We start from the raw sequence: 26,521 nt of genomic DNA, 5'->3' as shown, positions 1-26,521 counted from the left end.
CCGAGGACCCTTGGACTTGTGTTTGTCTGCCTGTGGGAGGGTGATAACCAGAGCGGGAGGCTAAAGAAACAGATTTACCTCATCTCCTAAGCGTCTGATACAGCAGAATGGGATCGTAAGGTCTCAGCGGTGAAGGAGCTCTTGCTGCAAATTGTTGCTCTTTCCAGTGCTAGGGTTTATCTCCTGGATGGAGAGGAGGGGGGTGGAGAAATGACAAGGCAAACGATTATCTTTCTGAGAGGAGTGCTCGCGGATCGGATAGTTGCTTTGGTCTTGCCTGCAATGCGTGGGTTATTGGAGGTTAATGTGAAATTTCACAGCAAATAAGAGCGGCCGGCGGGTAAAAAGTCAGAGGGAGCAGCCGGGGCAGCAGGCTGGTGGAGGGGAAGGAGGAGAAAAGGGGAGGTGTGAATGGAATACATCTTAATTTGGCGCTCTGTTTCTGTCAAAGCTTGTTCCGGGTCAAATTATGAGCGCTGGCCAGTGAGCTCAGGCCCATTACAAACAGATGAGTCGATCGCTCATCTTGTTACGGCTTTACAAGGCTTCCCCGCTGCTGCAGATAGGTACAAATTTAAGGCTGAGCGATGCCCCAAATTGGATCCAGTAACTAGGGCAATGGAACTACAATATCACTTTACGATCTAGACACTGAAATCCAGCCTCACACCACATCTCAACTTGAAGCGATGAGGCTGCCTTGCCCCCTCTGACATTTTCAAGATATTACTCAGGTGATATTCATTACCCGCAGCCTCTCCACTAGTCGTAGAACCCAACAGGAGTGAAATATACATTCATTTGTTTTGCACAGTTGCCACTTCTTGTCTGTGCAAAGGAGTGCAAAAAAATTAATTCTCCTCTCAAACTCACTGCCAGATTTGTCATTGTATTTATAGACCTGGCAAGGCTGATTGAGAGAGGCAATAGAGGAAGCTGTGAGAGGGAACAAAGGAGTTGCTGAGGGAGGGCATCAATGCATGGGAAAGGACTGGAATGATACAGTGGAGGGGTTATCAATCAAAACACTTGTGCATTTACTCTTAGGAATAGAGCGCGGGAGCAGGGCTTAAAGTATAGATAGACGTACGCAGCGTGCTCCATCATAAACACTCTCTGTGGCTTAGTTTTCCTTTTATTACCTCTGCTGTCAAATGCATGTGGGCTGCGGTAATGGAAGTGATTGATAACAGTGCATGACATTAAGCTTTCCCAGTCCAGCACAGCAAACACCAGCCTACTTGGCCAGTGAGACTGTTATCTGTATGCATTAATCACTGCCAATATTAAGTTAAACAGGCATGTAAGAAATTAAATGAATGAAGACATTTGAGCGCTTCTCAGGCACCTGTTATATAACAACCACCCTAGAAGTCAGACTGAACTCTGCACTGTTGCCGTAATGATTCAGGCAGATTATTTTGTCAACTAGTTAAAGTAAAAAAATTAGACTTACATCTATCTGGTGGCGATAAAACACGACACAAATAAAATCTAATCAATCAATCAATTAATCAAAATGTATTTGTATAGCGCTTTACAACAACCAGCAGGTATCCAAAGTGCTTCACATCAGGAACTAAGAATAGAACAACATATCTTGCAATAAGAAGAATGAAACGTAGAAAACAGTAAAATCATAAAAGGTTACATAGAAACAGGAAGAGGAAATTGTCACACCACTACTGCATATTAAAAGCCATTCTAAACAGGTAGGTTTTGAGTTTAGACCTGAAAAGAGCAACATCTGTAACTGTGCGAATATCAGGGGATAACTTGTTCCAGAGTCTTGGGGCAGCAACCGCAAAAGCCTGATCACCCCACCTTGACCTTGGGACTTCTAAAACCAGTTGGTTAGAAGACCGCAAAGACCGGCTGTGCTCACGCAGGGTTAAAATCTCGGATAAGTACTCCGGGGCCATTAAGGGCCTTAAAAACAAACAATAAAATCTTAAAATCTATTTTAAAACGCACAGGAGCCAATGTAGGGTGTAAAGAACGGGAACGATGTGTGCATGTCTAGATGTATTTGTTAAAAACCGAGCAGCAGCATTTTGCACAAGTTGAAGGCGTGAGATGGAGGCTTGATTCAAACCAACATAAATGGACTGTTTTTATATAGCACTTTCCTAGTCTTAACAACTACTCCAAGTGTTTTTACATAGTACAGGAACCACTCACCATTCACCCACTGTGGCCAAGGTTGCTGTACAAGGTGCCACCTGCTCATCACATAAACATTCACACTCCAATGCCCAATGACACTTCAACATGGGACTGCAGGGCCAAGGATCGAACCACCAACCTTCTGAGCGGCAGGCCATCGCTCGATCACTGAGCCACAGCCTCCCCGTAGAGAGCATTACAGTAATCCAACCTTGAACTAATAAAAGAATGAATCGCCTTTTCTAGAGCATGCCTGTTAAGGAATGGCTTAACTTTAGCTAGGAGACGGAGCTGGAAAAAGCTCATTCTAACAACATTGCTGATTTGCTTGTCAAATTTCATGTTGCATTCAAAAGTAACCCCCAAATTTCTGACAGCTGGCTTAAAGTATGAAGCCAGTGTTCCCAAACTCAAAGATGGACCGTTTGTTGTGGCTGAAGTACAGAAGATGATACACCCCGTTTTATCTTCGTTCAAGTTAAGAAAGTTTTGTGACAGCCACAACTTAATATCATTAATACAACTAAGTAGGGAGTGTAGTGCAACACTGTCATTCGGTGTCATAGGCAAATAAATTTGCAAATCATCTGCATAACAGTGAAAAGACAGGTTGTGCTTTCCTATAATAGCCCATAACGGCAACATATATAAAGAAAACAGGATTGGGCCAAGAATTGAACCCTGGGGTACCCCACAAGAGAGAGGAGCAGTTGATGAGGAGCAGTCACCAATCATGACAGAGAAGCTTCGCCAAATAGGAGCTAAACCATTGAAGTGCCGAGCCTTGGATGCCTTCGCACTGATCAAGGCGAGAGAGGAGGACTGCATGGTCTACCGTATCAAACGCAACTGTGAGGTCCAATAGCACTAAAACAGTAGGATTCCCGGCATCTACAGACAGGGCAATATCATTGTGCACTCTAAGCAGTGCAGACTCAGTGCTGTTGTTCAATATCTGTTTGATGTGTAGATAGTCAACTTTTGCTAACAGGTAGCTGGCTAATTAACAATAATTAGTTCAATCTTTTCTGGTTACAGTAATACTATGCTCACTGTATGCCAATGTCTGTACACTTAGTATACACAAGTATACACTTGACCAATGATAATATTTATTTATATTTATAGAAGAATAAACACTGTATCATGTTGTCTTTTAAGTTTTAAAGTTCAGAAATTTAACTGACAACACAAAGTAGAGTGTGATAGCATGCATGAGTAGAATAAGTTTAAATTCTGAGAAAATTAATATTAAATGCAAACAGCTCAAATTGCAGAGGGTTCATTTACGATGGAAGTTGATGCGACAAGAGTCCCTTCCTCTGTTATGGTGTATTAGAAAGATGTGCAAGGTATAAAATGTAAAGTAAAGCCCAGAAGGAAAGGAAACAATTGTATTTTATGGTGCTATGCAAAGCATTTACTATATAATTTCACAAGTAAATAAGATACCATCTGTTGTGTCGTCCTACATAATTGCTCTTGCCAATTCTCATTGTTGAAAGGTGAGAACCTGCTAGCACACACACACACACACACACATACACACACACACACACACACACACAAATGCACACGCACGCACACACGCACCAGCGGCTGTAGAGAACGAAGAGGGTTCCGATGGGTGGAGAGAGGAGGATGTAACTTTAGCACCATGCTGGGATCCATCTGCTGTGCGAGCGTCCTCCTGCGGCCTGACCCCATGGATGCTGCTGACTCAAGCTGACATGGCAGTTCACCGGGGTATCAGGGTACCGGTAGAGCTCAGATGGCTCACAGCAAGGGTGGAAGAGCAGCGAACGTGCTGTCTTTCAACAAACCGTGTTCAAGGTAGCACAATTTTGACTTTGATACTAACACTGCCAAGTTTGATATCTAAAAATATGACTACATAAAGCTGAGGTTATAATTGTATGTCCTTTATTATGCAGAAGTAAGACAGTATGGCATGCAGCACACCACAATTTCACAATTTATCTTTTCTGTAGCATCCCTAATTTTTCATAGAAAAATAATGCCGAGTGCAGATTTTCAAGACTGGATTTCAGCCTCTCTCGTTGCCTCTGTCACATCTAATAATCTGTGATAGCATGTGAGACTGATACATTCTGACAAATCAATACATTGTCTCATTAATATTTCTTGCCTGACTGGTATTTCACCTGGCAAATGCAATATGTCACTGTCTTTAACACTCTGCCCTGATGTTTGGCAGGATTTACTGAAGCTAAACGAAACGCATAGATTTGTTTACACTATTGATGATTAATGTCAATTTGATATTCTAATGAAAAACAATACTACGAGTGTTTCAGTACAGCCAAAATATCTTGTAAATAATTCAACCACAACAATTACAATAACCACCTCATTATCCCTACATAATGAGTCAGCACTGCTGAATAAGACATGTGAAAACATGGAAAAAACAAAGGCAGGAGCAAGTCAAATGGGTTTCTTAGCTGTTGCCTTCGGAGGCTAATTGGAGCGTCGCGGAAAGATTCACAAGATGTTGGCTGTGTGTGTGTGTGTGTATGTGTGCGTGTGTGTGTGTGTGTGCCTGTGCGTGTGTGTGTGCTTGTGTGTGTGTGTGTTCACAGTTGCCATAGGAATCAGCTAAGTACTTCCGTCCAGTCAACACTGTTATTTCTGTCTTCAAAGCCACAGTATGTCTGTGACAAAACACTGTATTTTACTGGAAGTGACAGGGACGTTTGACACATGATTAGCGGTGGAGAGTAACAGGATTGTTGTGACGGAGTGTGACATTCAGAGAAACATTTAGACACACCAAGTGCATGTACTGTAATGTATATTAATTTGCATGGCGTAGCGTACAGTTCATTTAATTTATTGGGTCAGTAGCAACATGAGGAAGGATTCCAATCACACATTTACACTAGCTTACCATGGAGTCCATGTACTGTGTGAGATCAAGAGAATGAGATAGAGATGGGTGGTGAGAGAGCTCACAGGTTACAAGATGGATTTTTTTGAGTATTAGCCTGGTTTTGATCATATTTGGCCTTAAACCTGGTTATTCACCTCCATGTATTTAGGTTATTCTAACATTATTCAGGTTTCTGATTGTGTCAGTAAAGGCATTAGGGCTGAACGATTTAGGGAAAAAAATGTAATTGCATTTTCCTGCCAGATATTAGATTACGATTTGATTTGCGATTATTTTTTTTATTTTTTTTTATTTTTTTTGCTGCATATTGCACCTTCTATGATCATGCTAAATAAAGTAATAAAAAAATTACATTTCTGTAAACAATATGTGGTATGTAACATTATTCCAGCATTTATCTTATGAAATATATATTAAATTATATAATAATGAAAAGAGGAATAAAAAATGCTAAATCCAATGTTTGATGTCAAACACCAAACATTCAACTAAACATTTCACATTCGATTAATGGCTGTCTTCACGATTAGCTAATCGCGTTCTTTTTAAATCGCGATTTGATTTCAAAAAGATTAATCGCTCAGTGTTGGACTTCTCCACATCTAGCCTCACTCTGTCTTGTCTGTGCTGATTGACTTCCCATAGCAGTTGAGGATGAACCCAGATTGGCTCTTGGCTGCCTGTAATCTGCTGCATTTACCACTGTGACAGGATCTGGCTTCTCTATGTAACCATTAGTAATGGAAGACAGTGCAGGTGCCTAACCAAAACACAATGTGTGTTACAGATTTATGACTAGATAAACTTGACACACCGTGCTGAGCTGCATCTCATTCATCTTCAGATTCCCAGCTTTCAGATGATGCATACCACTTCTATGTGAGATAGCTGTTGACCTGCTATCTCCCCCTAAAGATCCCCTGTCCCCCCCCAAAAAAAAGACAAATGGTGGGTCTCTAAGGGTAAACAGTCATTTTTACCTGGACGATCACTGCCAGCTTTTCTTCTTCTATCCAGGAATTATGACATTCTTAAACTTCACAGAAGTTTAAGCACATCTTTGACATTGTTGGGAAAATATACACAGTACATTGACAGTGATAATGTGCAGTCTAAACATTTTGTTTTGGCAGTGAACAGTTTGTAGATATGTTTTTCCCGTTATGTTGATAGAAACAGGATTACGTTTTCTACTAAATGTATCTGCTAATGCAAATTAATGATAACTCATATGATATAAACATAACTTTTAGAAGACTGTTGTAAACATGATATAGTCTTATGTTCTCTGTCTTCATAATGGCAAGTATATACTGCCAAGAAAATACATACGTTCTTCTCCTGACCCTGGAGAAATTTATTTTTTGCTCAGCATAGAGTTTCAGTATGGCGGATATACTTCAACAGTAGTCGCAGTACAGTATAGAGAATCCAGGTCTGGGAGCTGCAGCTTCACCATCAGATGGATGTGGGCCTTCAAATGATATCTTAGAAAAGTGCTATTTTTGCCATGTTGGTTTGGTGCACTGAAGAAAAGTTATCCAGGAAACGTCCCTTTGTTTAATAGAGTGAAATATAAGTCTGTGCAGTACTGTATGCCCCATGGAAACACTCTGGGAACTTAAAACTGAACATTTTACTCAATTACTTAGAGGAAAAAGCATCTTAAACTCCAACCAGTAGAAGTATGAGGCTGATTTCGCAACCCATTATAAGCCTTTCTAGATGAACGTTTCAAACAGGTGTAACTAATCACAATAATTACGTCTGCATCCCAGGTGTGCCGGCTCCAGGGCCCTGCTACTGCACACCTGGATGGAAATGAAGCCAGCGTTAATGTTATTAGTTAGACCTGTCAAAAATGTCTGCTGTGAGAAAGATTTGTAAAGTCAAAGTGGGTTGGTGGTCAAACAGAGGTCCTTGAGGTGTTCATGAGGGGTTTTCTAGGCACCATAAAGACTTTATTAATACGATTTCAGTTTCAGGGATCTTTTAGAAAGGTCCCGGGTGTCCAGGTAACACTGGGACTATCTTCATGTCACTTGTCTTTTACACATTGTCTATTCTAAAGTGTGTGTCTATGAATACACACTGTAGAGATTGATTCTCATTATTTATTTATTTTAAATTCTTATAACTTTTGACACTTTCACATTTTCTCATGCAGAAAAACATTTTCAACATTTGATCTGCTACATGTATTGCTAGAATAATTACACAACCTTTCAGTATAGCTGTGATTTGTAAACCTGTGATTCGAGACATAGATTTTGCGGAGAGTTAAATGAGAAGATTGATATTAGTGGTATCAATCTTCTCATCTATCTCAGCAAGAAATCCAATTAGTATACATTTCTAGTCAGTTGTGTCAGCTTACGGCTCATGTACAGTAAAAGGCATTAAGCTATATACATGTTTTTCTCAATGAATTATATGCAAACAGAGTCCAGCTAGATTGAGCACTGGCTAATTATGTTAACTGTATTGCATCTGAACAGGTGTAAGCAGCTGACGTACGCAGAGGACCTTCCCCAGATCTCTGTGGTCTTCATCTTCGTGAACGAGGCCCTGTCAGTGATCCTGCGCTCCGTCCACAGCGTGGTCAACCACACACCCGCACACATGCTCAAGGAGATCATCCTGGTGGACGACAACAGTGACAGCGGTAAGACCTTTGGCAGCTTTATGAACAGGATGAAAACATGAAAGGATCACCACTTAAATAATGACTGGTATCACTTTACTTGAAGGTATCTACATAAGAGTGACATGACACTGTCATGAACACATGACACTGTCATGACACAGTCATGAGCCATTAACCCTAACTCTAACCCTAACCCTAACCCTAACCCTAACCAAATGACACATACTAAAAGACACGTTATGTCATACGTGTATGACTTGTTTATAATGTTTATGACACGTTCATGACAGTGTCATGTCACTCTTATGTAGATACCTTCGAGTAAAGTGTAACTGAATGACTTCCTTGCAACAAGTCTTTAATCCCTGGTGTCTTACTGTATATGCTCTACGGGACATAAATTGATGGTAGTCGCTGAGTTCTTGCCCGTCGCTTTGGAGGTTTGATGCAATGTCTTTCTGATCGTTTTCTTTTTGTATAATATTTAATTGTTTCTCATCTACAAGTGTATCCTCTCAGACTTTAAATTGTGCCACCTGTAGAACCTGCAGTTTATCATTGTCTAATGCTTGAGGTTTGCTTATTCAGTAGAGACAGTCACCCTATTTATCATGACTCCCTGGGTGGAATGTGAACTAAGACTTCACACAGAAAGCGCTTGGTGTGATGTTTTTTATGCTATAGTTTTGTGTGTGTGTGTGTGTGTGTGTGGTTTAAGTTGGTAACAGCTGAAGGGATAGAGAACCCCCAAGGGTGGACTGTTGAACAACGGGTTTTAAAATAGCTTCAAAAAGGAGGAAAGAGAAGGGATGGGATTTGTCTTGTCCTTCTCTATTCTGCTGCATACTACTGTCTCCATGACGATGTGGGAAAATGCTTCACTTACCGCCACACCATGACACCCACAGCAGCTGACGATGCTCAGCTCCACATCCCAAAAGCTTTCCCGTTTGGAGAGGGAGGGACAATGAACTAGATTCCAAACGACACTTGGCCCTCCTTCACTTGGCACAGAGTAACAGGCCTGCCTCTCTCAGGCTGGCAGTGGAAAAGGGCGCATGAATAACATACTGAAAGAAGGCCGAGCAGGAGTCACAACTGGCACATCTCCGCTCCCCGCTGAGGCTCTAACTGCCTCCCTTTAAACAGGGAGCCGTTAAAAGCCAGTCAACAGACAAGAAAAGCCAGCCGACCCCTCCCCTCATTATGTCAGTCTGTCTCATGCATTTTGACTCTCACAAGGGTTTTCCTGAAATAGATTTTTGAAGGACAACCCTACTATCACTATAAATACTGCAGTGGTTTAGTAGAGTATTTAATGTTTAATATTTTCCATCCCTTTAGTTAAAGGAATACGCCACCGTTTGTTGAAATAGGGTTATTCACCGTCTATTTGGGTGGAAGTAGGCTACAGCCGAAGCACTGCTACTTGGGCATAGGATTCCATTCACTACACTAAGGTAAGCTAGCGCTGCCAGACTAAGACAATGCATGCACTGAGACAAAAATGCGTTTGCCCACCTATATAAATATAGAGGAGACGGTGAATAACCCTATTTCAACAAACGGTGGCGTATTCCTTTAACCAGAAAGGTACTGGTCAAGATGGACAGAAAATAAAAAGTTCAAAGTACAAACGGGGACAGATAACATCACGAAAAACATACCAAAACACAACAACAGACACAAAACAAAAAACACAAAATACAGGAATCGGAGGCTAAATTAATAATGAGGGCAAATAATGGCCCCTGTTAAAAATCACTAACACTGACTTTAAAGCATGTCAAGAGAGAATAACATGCTATTATTGCATGATAAAAAAGAAATGGCATCTATACTTTCATGATAACAAAAACTCTCACTAAGATCTATAATGAAATAGCAGAAAACTTTCTTTTCTTTCTTTAAAGCTTCTATAATCAATATTCTTATATCAAGCACCACACTGTGAACTGAGACAATGTGGAACATACAGTATGTGTGCATATGATATATGTATATGTATGGGTATTAGAGCTTAGATCGGGCCCAAAAAATCAAGCCCGACCCTACCCAAGCCCCCGTGCACGTTGTGTCCAAGCCCGGCCCGGCCCGACACATTAACTGTAATTATGAGCCCGAGCCCGATTTAAACCCAACATTTCTTTTAATATGTGGGCCGTTATAACTGACGTTCTCAACTACAATTCCAAGTTGTTTGAACTGCAGAAATCTGTTTCGAAGGGGTATGCTTGGAGAAGTAGCCTAACAAAAGAGGACACTGAAGGCTGACTATCATTTTTTCTGCCATGGCTAGCCTGCTTCATGTGTTGTCCCCGTTTTTTGTTTTTGCTGTCATAGGCGAGCAGCGTGTCGTACTTAATGCACTCGACAAAGCCAACACATATGTTGTCACTGCCAACAACTTTTTTTAAATGGTTCCATACCTTGGACTTAACTCCAAACTTGCATAAAGGTAGGCTAATTCTCCTGTTTTTATTTTTTCCTTTACATCTTCAAGCTCCATATTGCACTTAAGCTACACCATACAGCCCAGCAGGCCCGGTGTGATGCATGCGAATGGAGGAGACGCTGCGCATGATTATGGCATAGCGTTCTCCCCACCTAATTAGGCTAATAAAGTAATGTTTAAAAGAACACAAATGCTTGATCAAGGGCCCGGCCCGAGGATAGTGGCGGGAAATGTTGGTCCATTTCCAGCTAAGGCAGAGAATCTAACCTCTAATGGGTATGTGTGGGATATGTGTACACATGTGTATTTCTACATCTCTGATATTTTTTTAATTGATAGCTATCTTATTTATATATCATATTTTTACTACACCATATTTATTTAGAGACAAGCGCAACTGAACAATGAATAAATAAGTAATGCAAGAATATTCACATTTAAATGTGAGTTTTTCCTGCTTTGAATGGAGTTTTTGACTATAAGTTACCACCTTCATCAGCAAATAACATGACTGTCTGATATCCTGATATTTAAACCACAAACTTGGCAGCCCATTCACACTAATTAAACCCTGGAGATTCACCAAATTTGCTACAATAACACCTCAGGCATGGAAACTCATCAGAGCTGTTAAGATAAAGTTGTCTCCAGCCAGAGGAAGTAACAAATTGAAACTGAAGTACAAGCGGTGTCCAAAACAGCAGCGAGTGAAAACAGGACGCTAAGCTCATCACTGACATCACGGTACATGACTACTAGGTGTTGATGTTGTCGGGGTCCAGCCGTGCATGTTTAATATAAGATCAAATCAGGTCAGTGTCTGGGAGTCGACACATCCGTGGGCGGCTCTTACTGTATGTTTACCAAACGGTGATGATGATTTGTGCAGAAGTGTGAGCTGTTTCCTGGGAGCCTGTCTGCTGTGGCATTAGACAATTAACATGCAGGCTGGACTGCGTGACCTTTTCTGGATGGCTCTGTCGGTCCCCTCTCATTTAAACAAGGCTCAGTGAGATGAGTGGAGGTACAACCACGCTCACTCCTGGCATAATAAATCAAGCACGGGAAGCATGTTTGCCTTGTTGCCGTGACACATTACCTTAGCTGGGACAGCCGCTGACATTTATTGGTGGCTGAGAGGTTTATTCACAGCACTGGTTCCAGCGTTCGGAACTAAAGTCACATTCCAGTGATGAGCTGTGTGTGTGTGTGTGTGTGTGTGTGTGTGTGTGTGTGTGTGTGTGTGTGTGTGTGTGTGTGGCAGGACAACTCCAATGTCATTGTTGTTTGCCGTGTTAGCGGCAAGAAAAGGCTTAATGAGCCCTACAGGATTCAATTCCAGCAAATACCTCCACCAAATTGATAACTTAATGATTCATATAATGAAAACGGGATATAAACGAAGGACCAGTTAAGTACAGCTTGCATTAACAATCTCAAGTGGAGCTGAACTACTTCAAACATTGCATAGGCTAAATCTGATTAAAGATTGGAGGATTTGCACATTAACATACTGCAGGAAATTTGTCTGACACATTCTGACACTTGCAAGAAACAATTTAGTTTCTATTTACGATACACTGATCTTCATTTGGTCCAATTTTGCTCAGTTTTGATGATGCTAGCAGTCAAACATCAGTGCATAGTATGTCTTCATACATAGCACAGGTAACACAATCAGCTAGCATTAGAATTAATATAGTAAAAACATTGAGGAGGAGTGATGAAACCAGAGAGCAGAGGAAAAGAATGTATTTCAGTTTAGAGAGTGTATCTCTGATGGTTGTTTTCATCTGTCAGTGATTCAGAGAAAAATCAAGCGTATTGTTGCCGGAGCAGAATTTTAAATGAAGTGGATGTGACATTGTTAAGAGTAGGTATCGTGCTGTTTCCAATAAATGTGCGAGTGGTGGATAACCTCCATTTTGCTGATATGCCGCTGCAAAGATTATTCCCGCAATGCACAGGACTACTGCCAAAATGTTCCCCACTCATAGTGAAGGGCTTATACTGCCGCACAGCATGTGGATGTTATGCCAGGATGAGGAGTATCATTTTACTTTTGGCTACACTGTTTTTGAATATTGAATGAACATCACATTACTTGCGGTGAGCCAGTTTACCCGTTAGGTAACTTCACTAGTCTGCTTGTGATTGATGAACACAATCAATGTCGGACCTGGTTCCGTATCAGTGTCTGGAACGAATCCATAAATCCTCAGTTATAAAAATAAGATTTTTGTAAATACACGTTTTGAGGCTGATCCTGCTGGACCGAATACAGGTATGATGCTAGTTAGTGAGCCTGTAGGAGTCAGCATGTGGGAGGATATAATTCAGGCTTTGCAGCATGTAAGTGAACTCTAGGACCTTACCACAGTTTAAATAACCAGAAGCATGTTCAGTACCTCTCTACTATTTATCCCTAACACAGTGGCTTCCATAATCTCCCATGTCGCCAGAGGAATGAATGGTGCTCCTCGCGTCTACTAAGGATTCATTTTAAATTCATAGTATGATGGATAGTTATTTATCCTCAGCTATGTTTCACTGCTAGTCCTTTACAATGTATTCCCTGCTCCATAACTCTCCTCCCATGGATGCAGTCCAATGTTTTATTTGCTAGGATCAGAGGGAGGCCCATAACTTTTCTCCTTCCCAGCAAAGCCCAGTAATTATTACTCTCTAATAGTTTTTATCATATTGTAGCTGCAGGGTAGGCCGATGATGAAGGAGACCCATTGCACAGGTTCAAAACCTCAAACAAAAGAACTGGCGTGCACAGCTCATATTTATATTGTATAATGGTATGGAGCAGGGGTCTTCAACGTTTTTTAGGCCAAGGACCCCCTGACGGATACATATAATGTATAAAATTGAGTTGCATATTAAACTGGACCTACAATAACGTACAGTGTAGCCTAGAGCCTTTACACATACCTTTTTAATTTGCATACAATACTAAGTTATTAAAATAATAATTGACATTTTCATGTATTTATACGTCATGTTTTATGTTGTTAACATGTTAAAATGTGGCACAGTGAATATTTAAGCTAAACTGTATCTGTAGATGGCTACCTTATCTATCAATGTAAACCTATCATCAATGTTGTGTAAATTAAAGATTTATCTTTACAAATAATGTTGGATTCATGTTAATGTATATTTTCATACATTTTATTTTATTTATATATATATATATACAGTGCCTTGCGAAAGTATTCGGCCCCCTTGAACTTTTCGACCTTTTGCCACATTTCAGGCCTCAAACATAAAGATATAAAACTGTAATTTTTTGTGAAGAATCAACAACAAGTGGGACACAATCATGAAGTGGAACGAAATTTATTGGATATTTCAAACCTTTTAAACAAATAAAAAACTGAAATATTGGGCGTGCAAAATTATTCAGCCCCCTTAAGTTAATACTTTGTAGCGCCACCTTTTGCTGCGATTACAGCTGTAAGTCGCTTGGGGTATGTCTCTATCAGTTTTGCACATCGAGAGACTGACATTTTTGCCCATTCCTCCTTGCAAAACAGCTAGAGCTCAGTGAGGTTGGATGGAGAGCGTTTGTGAACAGCAGTTTTCAGTTCTTTCCACAGATTCTCGATTGGATTCAGGTCTGGACTTTGACTTGGCCATTCTAACACCTGGATATGTTTATTTGTGAACCATTCCATTGTAGATTTTGCTTTAGGTTTTGGATCATTGTCTTGTTGGAAGACAAATCTCCGTCCCAGTCTCAGGTCTTTTGCAGACTCCATCAGGTTTTCTTCCAGAATGGTCCTGTATTTGGCTCCATCCATCTTCCCATCAATTTTAACCATCTTCCCTGTCCCTGCTGAAGAAAAGCAGGCCCAAACCATGATGCTGCCACCACCATGTTTGACAATTGGGGATGGTGTGTTCAGGGTGATGAGCTGTGTTGCTTTTACGCCAAACATAACGTTTTGCATTGTTGCCAAAAGTTCGATTTTGGTTTCATCTGACCACAGCACCTTCTTCCACATGTTTGGTGTGTCTCCCAGGTGGCTTTTGGCAAACTTTAAACGACACTTTTTATGGATATCTTTAAGAAATGGCTTTCTTCTTGCCACTCTTCCATAAAGGCCAGATTTGTGTAATTATCCGACTGATTGTTGTCCTATGGACAGAGTCTCCCACCTCAGCTGTAGATCTCTGCAGTTCATCCAGAGTGATCATGGGCCTCTTGGCTGCATCTCTGATCAGTCTTCTCATTGTATGAGCTGAAAGTTTAGAGGGACGGCCGGGCTTCGCGTAGATTTGTAGTGGTCTAATACTCCTTCCATTTCAATATTATCGCTTGCACAGTGCTCCTTGGGATGTTTAAAGCTTGGGAAATCTTTTTGTATCCAAATCCGCCTTTAAACTTCTTCTCCACAACAGTATCTCGGACCTGCCTGGTGTGTTCCTTGTTCTTCATGATGCTCTCTGCGCTTTACGGACCTCTGAGACTATCACAGAGCAGGTGCATTTATACGGAGACTTGATTACACACAGCTGGATTCTATTTATCATCATTAGTCATTTAGGTCAACATTGGATCATTCAGAGATCCTCACTGAACTTCTGGAGAGAGTTTGCTGCACTGAAAGTAAAAGGGGCTGAATAATTTTGCACGCCCACTTTTTCAGTTTTTATTTGTTAAAAAAGTTTGAAATAGCCAATGAATTTCATTCCACTTCATAATTGGGACCCACTTGTTGTTGCTTCTTCACAAAAAATTACAGTTTTATATCTTTATGTTTGAGGCCTGAAATGTGGCAAAAAGTCGAAAAGTTCAAGGGGGCGAATACTTTCGCAAGGCACTGTATATATATATATATATATATATATATATATATATATATATATATATATATATATATATATATAAATAAGTATATATATATATTATTATTATTATTTTTTTTTTTAAACTATCGAAAAATAATTTGGTGGCCCACCTGCAGCAACACTGAGGACCCCCTTGGGTTCCGGGACCCCCTGTTGAAGATATCTGGTATAGAGTATAATGGGTGCCAACCTTAAAATCAACAAATTAGCAAACAAAGTTGTCAGCACTTGCAAATAAGTATGTAACACTTTTATTGATGCACAGCAGCAGAAGCATTTCTCATGTTCAAAACCTTCAGCAGTGCAAACAGAACTAAACTGCAAAGGTCTCTGGACCTTCAGAGAGGTGCAATGCAGCTTCTATCATTGACTGATCCAAATGGGAACGCAGTAAAGTTGAACCGCATAATTCCTAAATGATCTAACGTGACATTAATACTAAATGCTAACAGCGTGCTCATTTGTACCCACTGCTCTGAGGTGCTTTATAACAAAGAGATGAAAGAGGAAAGGTCTAGCTTTGATGAGTCCAGCTCTCTCTGGATGGAACTGCCATTTAGGACACTATATATTTTTTTGTTATATTTTTGCTTTTTTTTTATTTGTAACTTCTTGTGGGTGGAAGAGGTCGCCCAACACCAGGTTTACTTTGGATAAAAGAACATTATCTCCGTGCCTAAATATGACATCGTCACTTAGTAGAGTAGTGGAGTACTTACTAAAACTTAACAACATTTCAGAAAATGTATCAGCACAATCTACTTAGAGTATCAAAAGTAAAAGTAATTGTTCCACAGAAAATATGCTTTCTAGATTCTTGATACTGATGCATCAATGTGCAAGCTTTACTTTTCACCAGTAATATTAGACCGACACATTCAACTACATCTACAGGCAGCATGTCTTTGAACAGTGGGAGAAAAAACACAAAGACACGAGGGGAACATACAAAGTCCACACAGAAATGCTGCAGCCAGCTGCCCGGCAGTTTCAAATCTGCTACCTACTTTAATTCTGATACAGTGTTAAACTACTCGAGCCACCCTGCTGCCCATTCATGTTCATGTTAAACACAAAAGTACCACTGAAAAAGAAAACAACCCATCTACAGACGGAGAGACAGAAACAGAGAAAGTTCCCATCAGTGGTTGCTTTAATCTGGTGTCAAATGCTAACGCCCGATTGCTTCAAGGGTCACTGCTTCCAAATTCACTCTCTCTCCCTGCAGCAGCTACCACTCTATGTTAAGACCTTCAGCTAGAAAAAGACTCCTGACAATCCCTCCACTCGCTGCCTCTCCTCAGTCACACAGACTGGATTAGACTGCCATTTTTCTACTTTCACTGACTAATTTATGTTGCGAGCCACAGTCAAAAGCTAGGTGTGGATGCTGTTCAGAGACGGTGTGCCACAAGCGTCCCTATTAATCTCTCCCTTAGAAAGTGGAACGCTCAGCAGTAACCCAGAGGAGAAGCTCAAACAGCCATCTATCCTCCAATGAAACCCAGACAGCAATTTGTTCAACTGGCTGTTTATCTGGAAAACTTTTTTTTCAGTCATGACAGTCAAACTTGTCTGAGAGAACAGAGGAGGATAGATGTTATGATACAGCTGGAATAAAGACGTCAGTAGTGGAATGCATTAGATACAGTAGTCACACTGTACAGCAACCTGTTTCACCTTAAAGGTTGTCTCTGTTGGCATAATGAAATGAAAGCTGCTTTTCATGATTTAGTTGGATTTGATACAATCTATGAGTTATAAACACATCTAAGTTGCAAAAGATCAAAACTGTTTTCGGCAAAAAATACATGAGTCCTCAGTAGACCTTTTACCTTTCTCATCAGTTTGATATTCTTTTATAAAGCAGTAATGGGTCGCTAAAAAACAGTTTAGGCCTACCATCAGTGTTGGGCACTTATGCATTACTTAATAATGCGTTCAAGTAATGTGATTACTATTTGCTGTAATGACTACTGTAAAGGGACACCACAGTTACTAATAAGTTTCAGCAACATTGTGGGGGTTCAGTTTGTTTGTACCATATTGACCCAAATACTCCACAACATGCAATTGTGGCATTGACCGCAGGTAGACGTTATGGCTGCGCCAATTTACTATGGGAATGGTTGGCATGTAAACGTTGTACTTTTGCATGGCAAAATATATCGGAGAGGTTAGAAAATTGATATTGAGAATATTTACATTCAGGTGTTGTCTGTAGCATCTTAGTTAGCTGTTTTGTGCTCTATATTCGGCGCGCGCAGCGCTTGCACAATTGATCTGAAACCACCGTTAGCTTAACACAGGGGGTGGAGGCTTGGGCGGGTGACTAGCCCCTTCCAAAAAGAGGAGACATGTAATTCCCAAATTGTCTTAATTACATTTTGTGTAGACTTAACTTAGCTGGCTTGCTAACGTTAGCCACTTATAAGCCAGGAATCAGAATGAGTGCTGTGTGCAGTAAGCGGGGCTAATATTAAAGTGCTCATATTATGCTTTTTCCCTTTCCTTTATTGTGTTATATATCTTTGTTGTGTATGTTATAGGTTTACAAAGTGAGAAAGCCCAAAGTCCACCCCAAAGGGACTTACCATCTCCAACAGAAAACACTGTTCACAAACTGCTCCAAACAGCTCTATTGTAGTCCAGCCTTTACTTCAGAGACAAATGTGGTCACTTTGTAACACATGTTATAATGCTCGCCTAGCTGCTAGCATGGCACGCCCTCATACTCTGCTTCTGACTGGCTAGTAGTCCTTACCTAGGTACTGTCAGGGCACGCCGTCATACCCTGCTTCTGACTGGCTAGTAGTCCTTACCTAGGTACTGTCAGGGCACGCCGTCATACTCTGCTTCTGACTGGCTAGTAGTCCTTACCTAGGTACTGTCAGGGCATGCCCTCATACTCTGCTTCTGACTGGCTAGTAGTCCTTACCTAGCTACTGTCAGGGCACGCCCTCATACTGTGCTTCTGACTGGCTAGTAGTCCTTACCTAGGTACTGTCAGGGCACACCCTCATACTCTGCTTCTGACTGGCTAGTAGTCCTTACACAGAAATGAGATGCCTCACTCTGTAACTAAAACAGAGAGCTCAACCAACAGGGTGAAAAGAGGAGCTGCAGCAATGTGCAGTACAACACACATATGGTGTTTTTTGAAAATTAAACCATGTAAACCTTTTCTGGTACAATCTATAAATACAAGTATGAACCTGAAAATGAGCATAACATGAGCACTTTAAGCTAGGTATTGATGTTCCTATATCTCCAAACCATAGACTAGCTGCTTGTCTCATTTTCTATTTCTCCACGTGTTGAATACCAAAGACGTGTCGTGTGGGTCTGGAGGCTTTGGATTTGGTTAAAGAAACATGTGACAGGGCTCAGCTAAGAAGCTAATAATACTCATTTTTACTACAGTCCTGACATAAAGACTCAAGGCAAGTTAAACCAAAACCATCTTGGAAACACATTATCATTTGCTACAGCTTTATGGTTAATGTCCTCACACTGTCATCTGATATATTTTCTTTAATTTGCTCTCTTTCAGTGGAGCTGAAATACAACTTGGACCAGTATGTGAACAAACGCTACCCAGGCCTGGTAAAGATCGTGAGGAACAGCAAGCGGGAGGGCCTGATCCGAGCCAGAATACACGGCTGGAACGCGGCCACGGCTCCTGTCGTCGGCTTCTTTGATGCCCACGTCGAGTTTAACACTGGCTGGTAAGAAAAGGTCATGTTTAACATGAGAAGGTCTGAGCTCTTTCTCTGTCCTTTCTCACCTCTGTCTTTGTGGTTTGCTTTTCATGTTAGCAGTACAGAAGCATGTCATGTAAGATTATTATTATTATTATTGAAATATGCAGTTTAGTCTAACCCAAGCAGTTTCATACTATAGTGGCAGGTCAATTCTAACTGAGCCAGCACTTTTCAGCACATTTACCCTTATTATTAGTAAGGGTTTATCGTTAATAAGATGGATAGATAAAGTTGCTAAAGATTATAATATAGCTATATTATTGTATATATTATTATAATATATAATAAGATTTCCTCTCTTGCATCTCCTCTTTAAATTGTGAGTAAAAGGCTTTGGTTAGAGCTGAATAAAAACACAGCCCAATTTAAATGACACTACCTGTCCAGCAAATTATGACAAGAGAGAGAGAGCCAAACAGTGTTGAAGGCGTGAGTGAGTGTAATTAAAGAGGTAGCACAAAATGTTGAGCGTTTCGACATAATTTTACCTGCAGGCTCTGGGCTTATTTTGCGATATGAAATTACTTCTGGGGGTCTCAGTCCAATGTCTGCCTGCTGCTTAAGTTTACCAGCAAAAAAGTCACTCAAATAGATGTAATTGGCACATAATTTGAGCCTGTCATGCTGTCAGTGTTTGAAGATGATGTGTAGCTTTTGTTCCCTGGGAAGCTGCCTGGGACGCAGGAGAGGGACATGGAGCGATGAAGGAAGAAGAGGAGGGATGGGGGAGGATAGCATAGAGATATGTTCCACTTATAAATTGTTTACAGTGTCCCTAGAAGCAGTTCAGTCTCTATTGGCTAACTAGATACCAGGGATGTAAACAAATATTAATAATTCTTTTGTGCAACACATACAAAAAAGCATCAGCAGCAGAATTATTTCTATAACATTTTTTGTTTTTACCCCCACTGCTGTCAAACGATATGCCCCAAACATCACACTTCTTAGAGTCATAACTTGTGCAGGTGTTATTTTTACCTTGTGATCCGATATTGAAGCCCTTGCCCTTTGCGTGACTTAAAGTGCTCATATTCTGCGTTTTGGCTTTTTCCCTTTCCTTTATTGTGTTATATATCTTTTTTGTGCATGTTATAGGTTTACAAAGTGAAAAAGCCCAAAGTCCACCCCAAAGGGACTTACCATCTCCAACAGAAAACACTGTTCACAAACTGCTCCAAACAGCTCTATTGTAGTCCAGCCTTTACTTCAGAGACAAATGTGGTCACTTTGTAACACACGTTATAATGCTCACCTAGCTGCTAGCATGACACGCCCTCATACTCTGCTTCTGACTGGCTAGTAGTCCTTACCTAGGAACTGTCAGGGCACGCCTTCATACTCTGCTTCTGACTGGCTAGTAGTCCTTACCTAGGAACTGTCAGGGCACGCCCTCATACAAAGTGAGATGCCTCACTCTGTAGCTAAAACAGAGAGCTCAACACACAGGGTGAAAAGAGGAGCTGTAGCAATGTGCAGTACAACAAATATATGGTGTTTTCTGAAAATTAAGACACATAAACTTATTCCTATACAACCTCTTAATACAATTATGAACCTGAAAATTAGCATAATATGAGCACTTTAACAGTAGACAAAAACTAAGGAGCTGAATTTAGGGACCGTCTCAAACGTGAATCATATTTTTGTCAATAGCTTTTTATGGGAACCATTTCGTAGCAATATTGTGCGTGGTGAATTATAACTGTCTCAGTTTTTGGATAATATTTTCAAAATACACAAAGACTTATGGATACATTCACAAATGTGTGTATGCACATTCGGATTAAGATTCAGTATCACTCCACTCACATCTGCAAATAATATTGCAAGAATATTTGTCTCATTTCCACCTGGAGCATTAACAGATAAACAGCTTTTATTTTGAATCAGTTTAGACTTACATTTACATTTTTTTTTTATGTGGATTTAATACAAATCACGATATATATATATATGTGTATGTGTATGTGTATGTGTATGAGGATTACAAATGACAATAGAAAACTCTATAACTGAAAATTAAGCACTGTATATGATTTATATCAACGTCTGGTGTAGACATGCTCACTTTCGGTATAAATACGAATACAATACCAATACAGATATGTATGTGAAATAAACCGATTCAGATACTACCATTGCGTTACACTGTACCAAATACTGCCATGCTCACACATCATGCCTCCTGAAAACAGGATACCGACATTGAAAGCAAGCTTCATGTTTGTTATATTAGCTGGTATAGTACTAAAGAGGGTCCCTGTCTCTGGTTTGTTAAGATGACATGAAAACACAGTCTGAGCATCACCCTGCTTATATTAGTCAGCCATCTCCCACCAAACACATTGACCTTGTAACCCTTGTAGTGATTTGATGTACATTGAGCATTGCCTCTCTCTACACTACCTACTACACACGTAGCCAACAAACGGCACTCAGGGAGAAAGTTGCATCATTGCCTAGGTGCAATACTGATGATAATTGATACCCTGGTGGATCCCTCATCTGTTTCCCCATCTGTTCTTGCTAAAAAATAGACAAGCCTTTCATGCCCCCACATAACCCATTCACCTCCATATAGGTTTCCTCCTCCTCTCTTCTTGTGCTGTGCCATCACCCCCCCTTGTTCTACATGCCGAGGCTGTGTCGGGAAATTTCCTTTGAGTTAGTTCACCTGCTGCCATCGTGTGAATTTCTCACACCTCTCTCTTCTGTTTCCCCCCCACACACATTCACCCACATACTCTCCTCCGTGTTCCTTTGATAACCCGCTTTCTTTCTTTTTTCTTTTTTTTCTCGCCGTTTTTGATTTGCTTTTGCGTGAGGTTTTATTTACAGGAGTCGATGAAAAGTAGAGCAGAATCCCTGTGGTTTTTCTACAAGTAGGTGCTGGCTAAAGCGATATAGCAATGCAGGAGATGATAGGCATCTTTGAGAACCTTCTTCGTGCTGCTTAGATATCGTGTGTGTGTGTGTGTGTGTGTGTGTGTGTGTGTGTGTGTGTGTGTGTGTGTGTGTGTGTGTGTGTGTGTGTGCGTGCGCGCATTTATTATCTACTGTATGTCTGCAAACATTCTGTGCTGCTCTTTTATTCAGATTGATTGACTTGTGGTATCTACACTATCTATTTTCTACAATGGAAGAAGCCCCCTATTTATCATAATATGATTATTCACCATTGCACATTCAAGTGATAAGTGAGATGGATGGTATCTAGATGTTGTGGCGAGTCTCCCTCAATGACCTTGTACACAATGCCTGTGCATACGGCGCCAGAGACAATGCTGCCAGCTCTTAGCTGCAGTGCTGTGATTCATCGGCATGGCATTCCACCTGGGGTGCTGTAACATTTGCAGCTGAAAAGTAATGCTGCTTCGCATTACTGTTAAAGCAAACATAATTGTACCATACTGTACAGTGCACTTGACAGCTGTTTCCCAGTCCTTTACACCAAGTTGGTTTATGAGGAGTTAAGAAGCGAGCGGTTTCCACCAGAGCAGTGATGGAATCAGTCAGTTTCCATGGCTTTGCTCTGCTTTAATATGAGGATATGAAATCATTGCCTATCATTAAGGCGGTATTGCATCAGCTCAATGTTCATAATCCATCTCTAACACTTTATATCCATCCATCCTTGAGACAACGGTTGTCCTTTCTGCTCCAAACAGGACCTGTTTCCCTTTGCATGCTCTGTAAATACACAGGATGAATGGCAGGAAATGGGAGCGTGTTGTAATTAGGACTGTATGCTACCATGCAGCTGCAGAGGGGAGTGCAGGGAAATTGATATTTATTTGGTTTTTGAAGTCCCTCCACAGTTGCAATCTCAGGTTAGTGACGATTAATGATTAGAAGTGTTGCAGCCGCTCCCCGCTGAGTATGTGCTGGAGATAAGATTGTCATTGCAGGGAGGTTGTAATGAAATGCATGCTTCAGAAAGCAACACTTTGATGAATGTGGAATGCTCTGCTGCTATGTGACCTGGTGAGTTTATCTAAGAATAAAACTGGTGGAATTCATAAAAGTAAAAAAGGGATAAAAACCAACCTCCGCCTCCTATAATTATAAAATATGTAATATTTGGCACATCCATATTTGATATCAGTTCCTTTTGTTAATATCATGGAGCTATATCTGCTTATAATGCCATGCAGGTGGAGTGGTAATATATAAAATCCAATGGTACATAAATTTCAGAGCTCTTGAAGGCTGAGGAAATATTTTTCTAGCAAAAGTAAATCAGGTCTTTACTCTTGCTCACTGTGTCTGGCGGTGGCTCAGTGTTTATATCTGTCTGGAGACGAGAAAGAAAGCTGCAGCCATACTTAGTGCTTCACAGAGCACCGCCCAGGCAGATCTCCAAAACCACAGAAAAGACAGAGATTTATGCCACCTTTACATTTGTATCATATCAACCACATCCTGAGCAAATGCATATAGCAGTAGTGTGGGATCTAACAGCACAGTAGGAACTTTTTCCAGTTCATGCTTCTGCAACTAACTCTCTACTTCAAATAGCCCTGATGCCATAATTAATTGAGATTCTGCATGGGTACCTTTTTTACTTTCTTTAGATATCTGCATTTTTTTTATGGGAGGCAGGAGACTGGCCTATATTAATATGTGCTCTGCATGTACATGTCTGAGCTGCTCTGTGAAACAGCCAGGCAGGAGGATGATTATGGACGGCCTCACATTTCCAGAGATTTAATGCGCTTAAAAATGGCTCGAGGCACTGCAGGCTTAGATTCTTCTCAAAGACACACCACACTGACATGTGTGTGTCACGTATACACAGTAAACATACATGAACACTATCAGAGTTCATTTAACACACCACAGTGATAATGTAACTCGTTTTGAAGTGTTGGTATTTCAACACAGTAACTATTGACTTACTGTGTGGTTAATATTTAACAATCCTCATAGTTATTTAGGGTTCTCAAAACTAGTGTGCATTTAGAAATAAACTCCCTCAATGTAACTGCTATCCATAAAGGTGTTGACTCCAGCTGCAACCCTGTCTCCTAAAAAAATTATGTTACTGTATGTAAACTGCACTCTTAATTACGTTTTGAGGGAAACATATTTTCTCCCTGATTACACATGCTCGTACCAGCAACAGGTGCACGTTATGAAGTGGTTGCAGTTTTAAACACGTGGTTAGGTATAAAAAAATCACGGTTTCAAATAAGTAAGTTTGTTATATAACTTAAGTTTCGTACGTAGCAGTAGTAGTTACATTTCTTTAATTTGCCAGACACCCAAGGTTTATCATTAGAATATACTTTGTATGTCTCCGTGGATATTACAGAGTCCACACGGAAATAAATATAGTCAGACAAAGCCATAAGATAACATATGATAGACTTTATTGATCCCACAATGGGGAAATTCCCTTGTTACAGCAGCTCAAAAAAATCACAACAGAATAGGCAAAAATAAACATTAAATAGAAATGGAAAATGTTTTTAAAAAATATAATAATAAATAAAAAAAATAAGAGTAATAATAGTAATATGTTCACTTTAAACACCTCTATTACATACAGACTGGTAATATACAGCATATATATATATATATATATATATATATATATAGATGAAATAAGGTGCAGATGAATAAGAAATGGGATATTGCACAGTAGAAGGTGACAGAGAAATAAATAAATATGCATAGTGCAGAATATTGTCCAGTGATGGCTAATGTGCAGAAACAGCTAGCAATGCTACATTACAATGTTGTATTAAAGAGTCTGACTGCTGCTGGAACGAAGGACCTGCGGTAGCGCTCCTTGCACACACCAAAGGACCTCAGCCTCCCCAGCAGGTGGAGATGACTTTGGCCCTTTTTGTACAGGGTGTCTGTGTTTTTGGACCAGTCCAGTTTGTTGTTGAGGTGAACACCCAGTTATTTGTATGTCTCCACCATCTTGATATCGACACCCTGGATGTTCACCGGTGTAGTACCGGGCAGCGTCCTGCGAAAGTCAACCACCAACGTCTTGCTGGCGTTGATGTGAAGGTGGTTTGACTCACACCAGTTGACAAAATCACAGATGGCCTGCCGGTATTCCTGGTCATTCTCCTCTGACACCCTCCCAACAATGGCAGTATCATCAGAGAACAGCTGCTTATATTGTGCCTGAAGTCCGCTGTATACACGGTGAAGAGAAAAGGACCGAGCACTGTACCCTGGGGTGCTCCTGTGCTGCTCATCACCACATCAGACACACAGTCCTGGAGCCTCACATACTGTGGTCTGTCAGTGAGGTAGTTGATGGTCCATGCAGACAGGTGGGGGTCAACACCAGCTCCCAATAGCTTTCCCCAGAGATGTGATGGTTGAATTGTATTGAAAGAACCGAAAATCATGTGGCAATGTTTATCATGGCATTGCAGCCAGGCATGTGTAAATGAGGAAAATGTTTTTTTTTTTTTTTTTTAAGAATTTAATTTAAAGAAAAGATAAATAAAGATGTTTTTCACTTATATACAGAAACAAATCTGTATGAGCATGCGTATGTAGAATCACATTAATACAAATCCACCCATCTACATGTACCAGTATACATTAATCTAATTGTATTCATTGCCTCCATGATTTCACTTAAATCCATTGCTCTGTGGAACCTCAACATATTTCTGCATCATTCCTCCAAACTTGTCATCACCTGGCATCACCTGTATGCATTAGAGTAAATTCAGAGATAGTTAGCTTTCTGACAGCATAATTAATACAAGAAAGCCTAGAAGAAGCATAAAATAAGTCCTGAGGTTATTTCTGTACAGAGATGTTAAGAGAGCCTTTTGCTATCTGATTCAGTATACATACTGACAAAGTTGTGCAAACTATCAAACTTTAAAATATCCAGATTTACTTGATGAAAGAGTCAGAAAGTGTGTAAATAACTAATTGTTATAGATAAGGCTTTTAGCAGTAAGCTAGCAACAAAGACATATTTATTTTACTTTTAGTGAGATACAGCAGGTACATATCACACCAAGCAAGATCAAGTTGAGTGTCTGCATCAAGGTACTGTACATGTTAATGTCCCTCTGGAATCAATTCATTTCTGTCTTTTCTTAAAATATAACGTTAACACTCAGAAGACTAATTGGTGGTGTCATGGCCAGGTTAGGAGTTAATATCCTCATGGCAACATTGTCAGAGTTAATTTAAAGAAAACAACCTTGACACTATGTTTTAACATCAATGTTTTTGTTGACATATAGTTAATTTAATCAAACCAGAGTTAAATTAACTTTTCATAAAGATATTTGTGGTTCTCCTAAACACTCTCCTCAATTTGCTGTGCTATTCTTATGCATGCTCTCACATTAATTATTCGGGTCATCCATGAAAGCTACAGTATACCAAAATTACATTTTTTCCTGCATGATTAGCTTACATATTCTACTGCGCTAAGTCCAATGCAGAATTAAAGGATATCTTATTTTAGGCACTGAAGGCCCTGCTGCTCTCTGGGGCATGATTCTGAGCACAGTTAGATTCCATTATCTGATAATCCGCTGCTTTAGAATCATTAACCATTTGAGATCTGTTGATCTGGAAATTGTTCCAAGTTGGAACTTGTTGGTCTGGCTTGGGCTTTGGTTTTCTCCAGTTCACTCCCATAGTCCAAAGACATGCAGGTTTATTAATGTTGACTTAAATTGTCTGTAGGTATGAATGTGAATGGTTGGTTG

At 40.3% G+C, this 26,521-nt stretch overlaps 1 protein-coding gene across 1 annotated transcript in view; it reads left to right on the top strand.

Moving 5' to 3' along the window:
- galnt9 (polypeptide N-acetylgalactosaminyltransferase 9) overlaps nucleotides 1-26,521 on the top strand; it is a 106,860-nt gene that overhangs the window by 21,146 nt on the left and 59,193 nt on the right. Inside the window, exons 3-4 of the mRNA XM_039804076.1 lie at nucleotides 7,579-7,745; nucleotides 18,599-18,773. Of these exons, the coding sequence (XP_039660010.1) occupies nucleotides 7,579-7,745; nucleotides 18,599-18,773 (342 nt within the window). The remainder of the gene's footprint in view (nucleotides 1-7,578; nucleotides 7,746-18,598; nucleotides 18,774-26,521) is intronic.

Source organism: Perca fluviatilis, chromosome 6, assembly GCF_010015445.1.
Source record: "Perca fluviatilis chromosome 6, GENO_Pfluv_1.0, whole genome shotgun sequence".
Taxonomy (NCBI): domain Eukaryota; kingdom Metazoa; phylum Chordata; class Actinopteri; order Perciformes; family Percidae; genus Perca; species Perca fluviatilis.
This window is presented reverse-complemented; position numbering and strand designations above follow the sequence as displayed.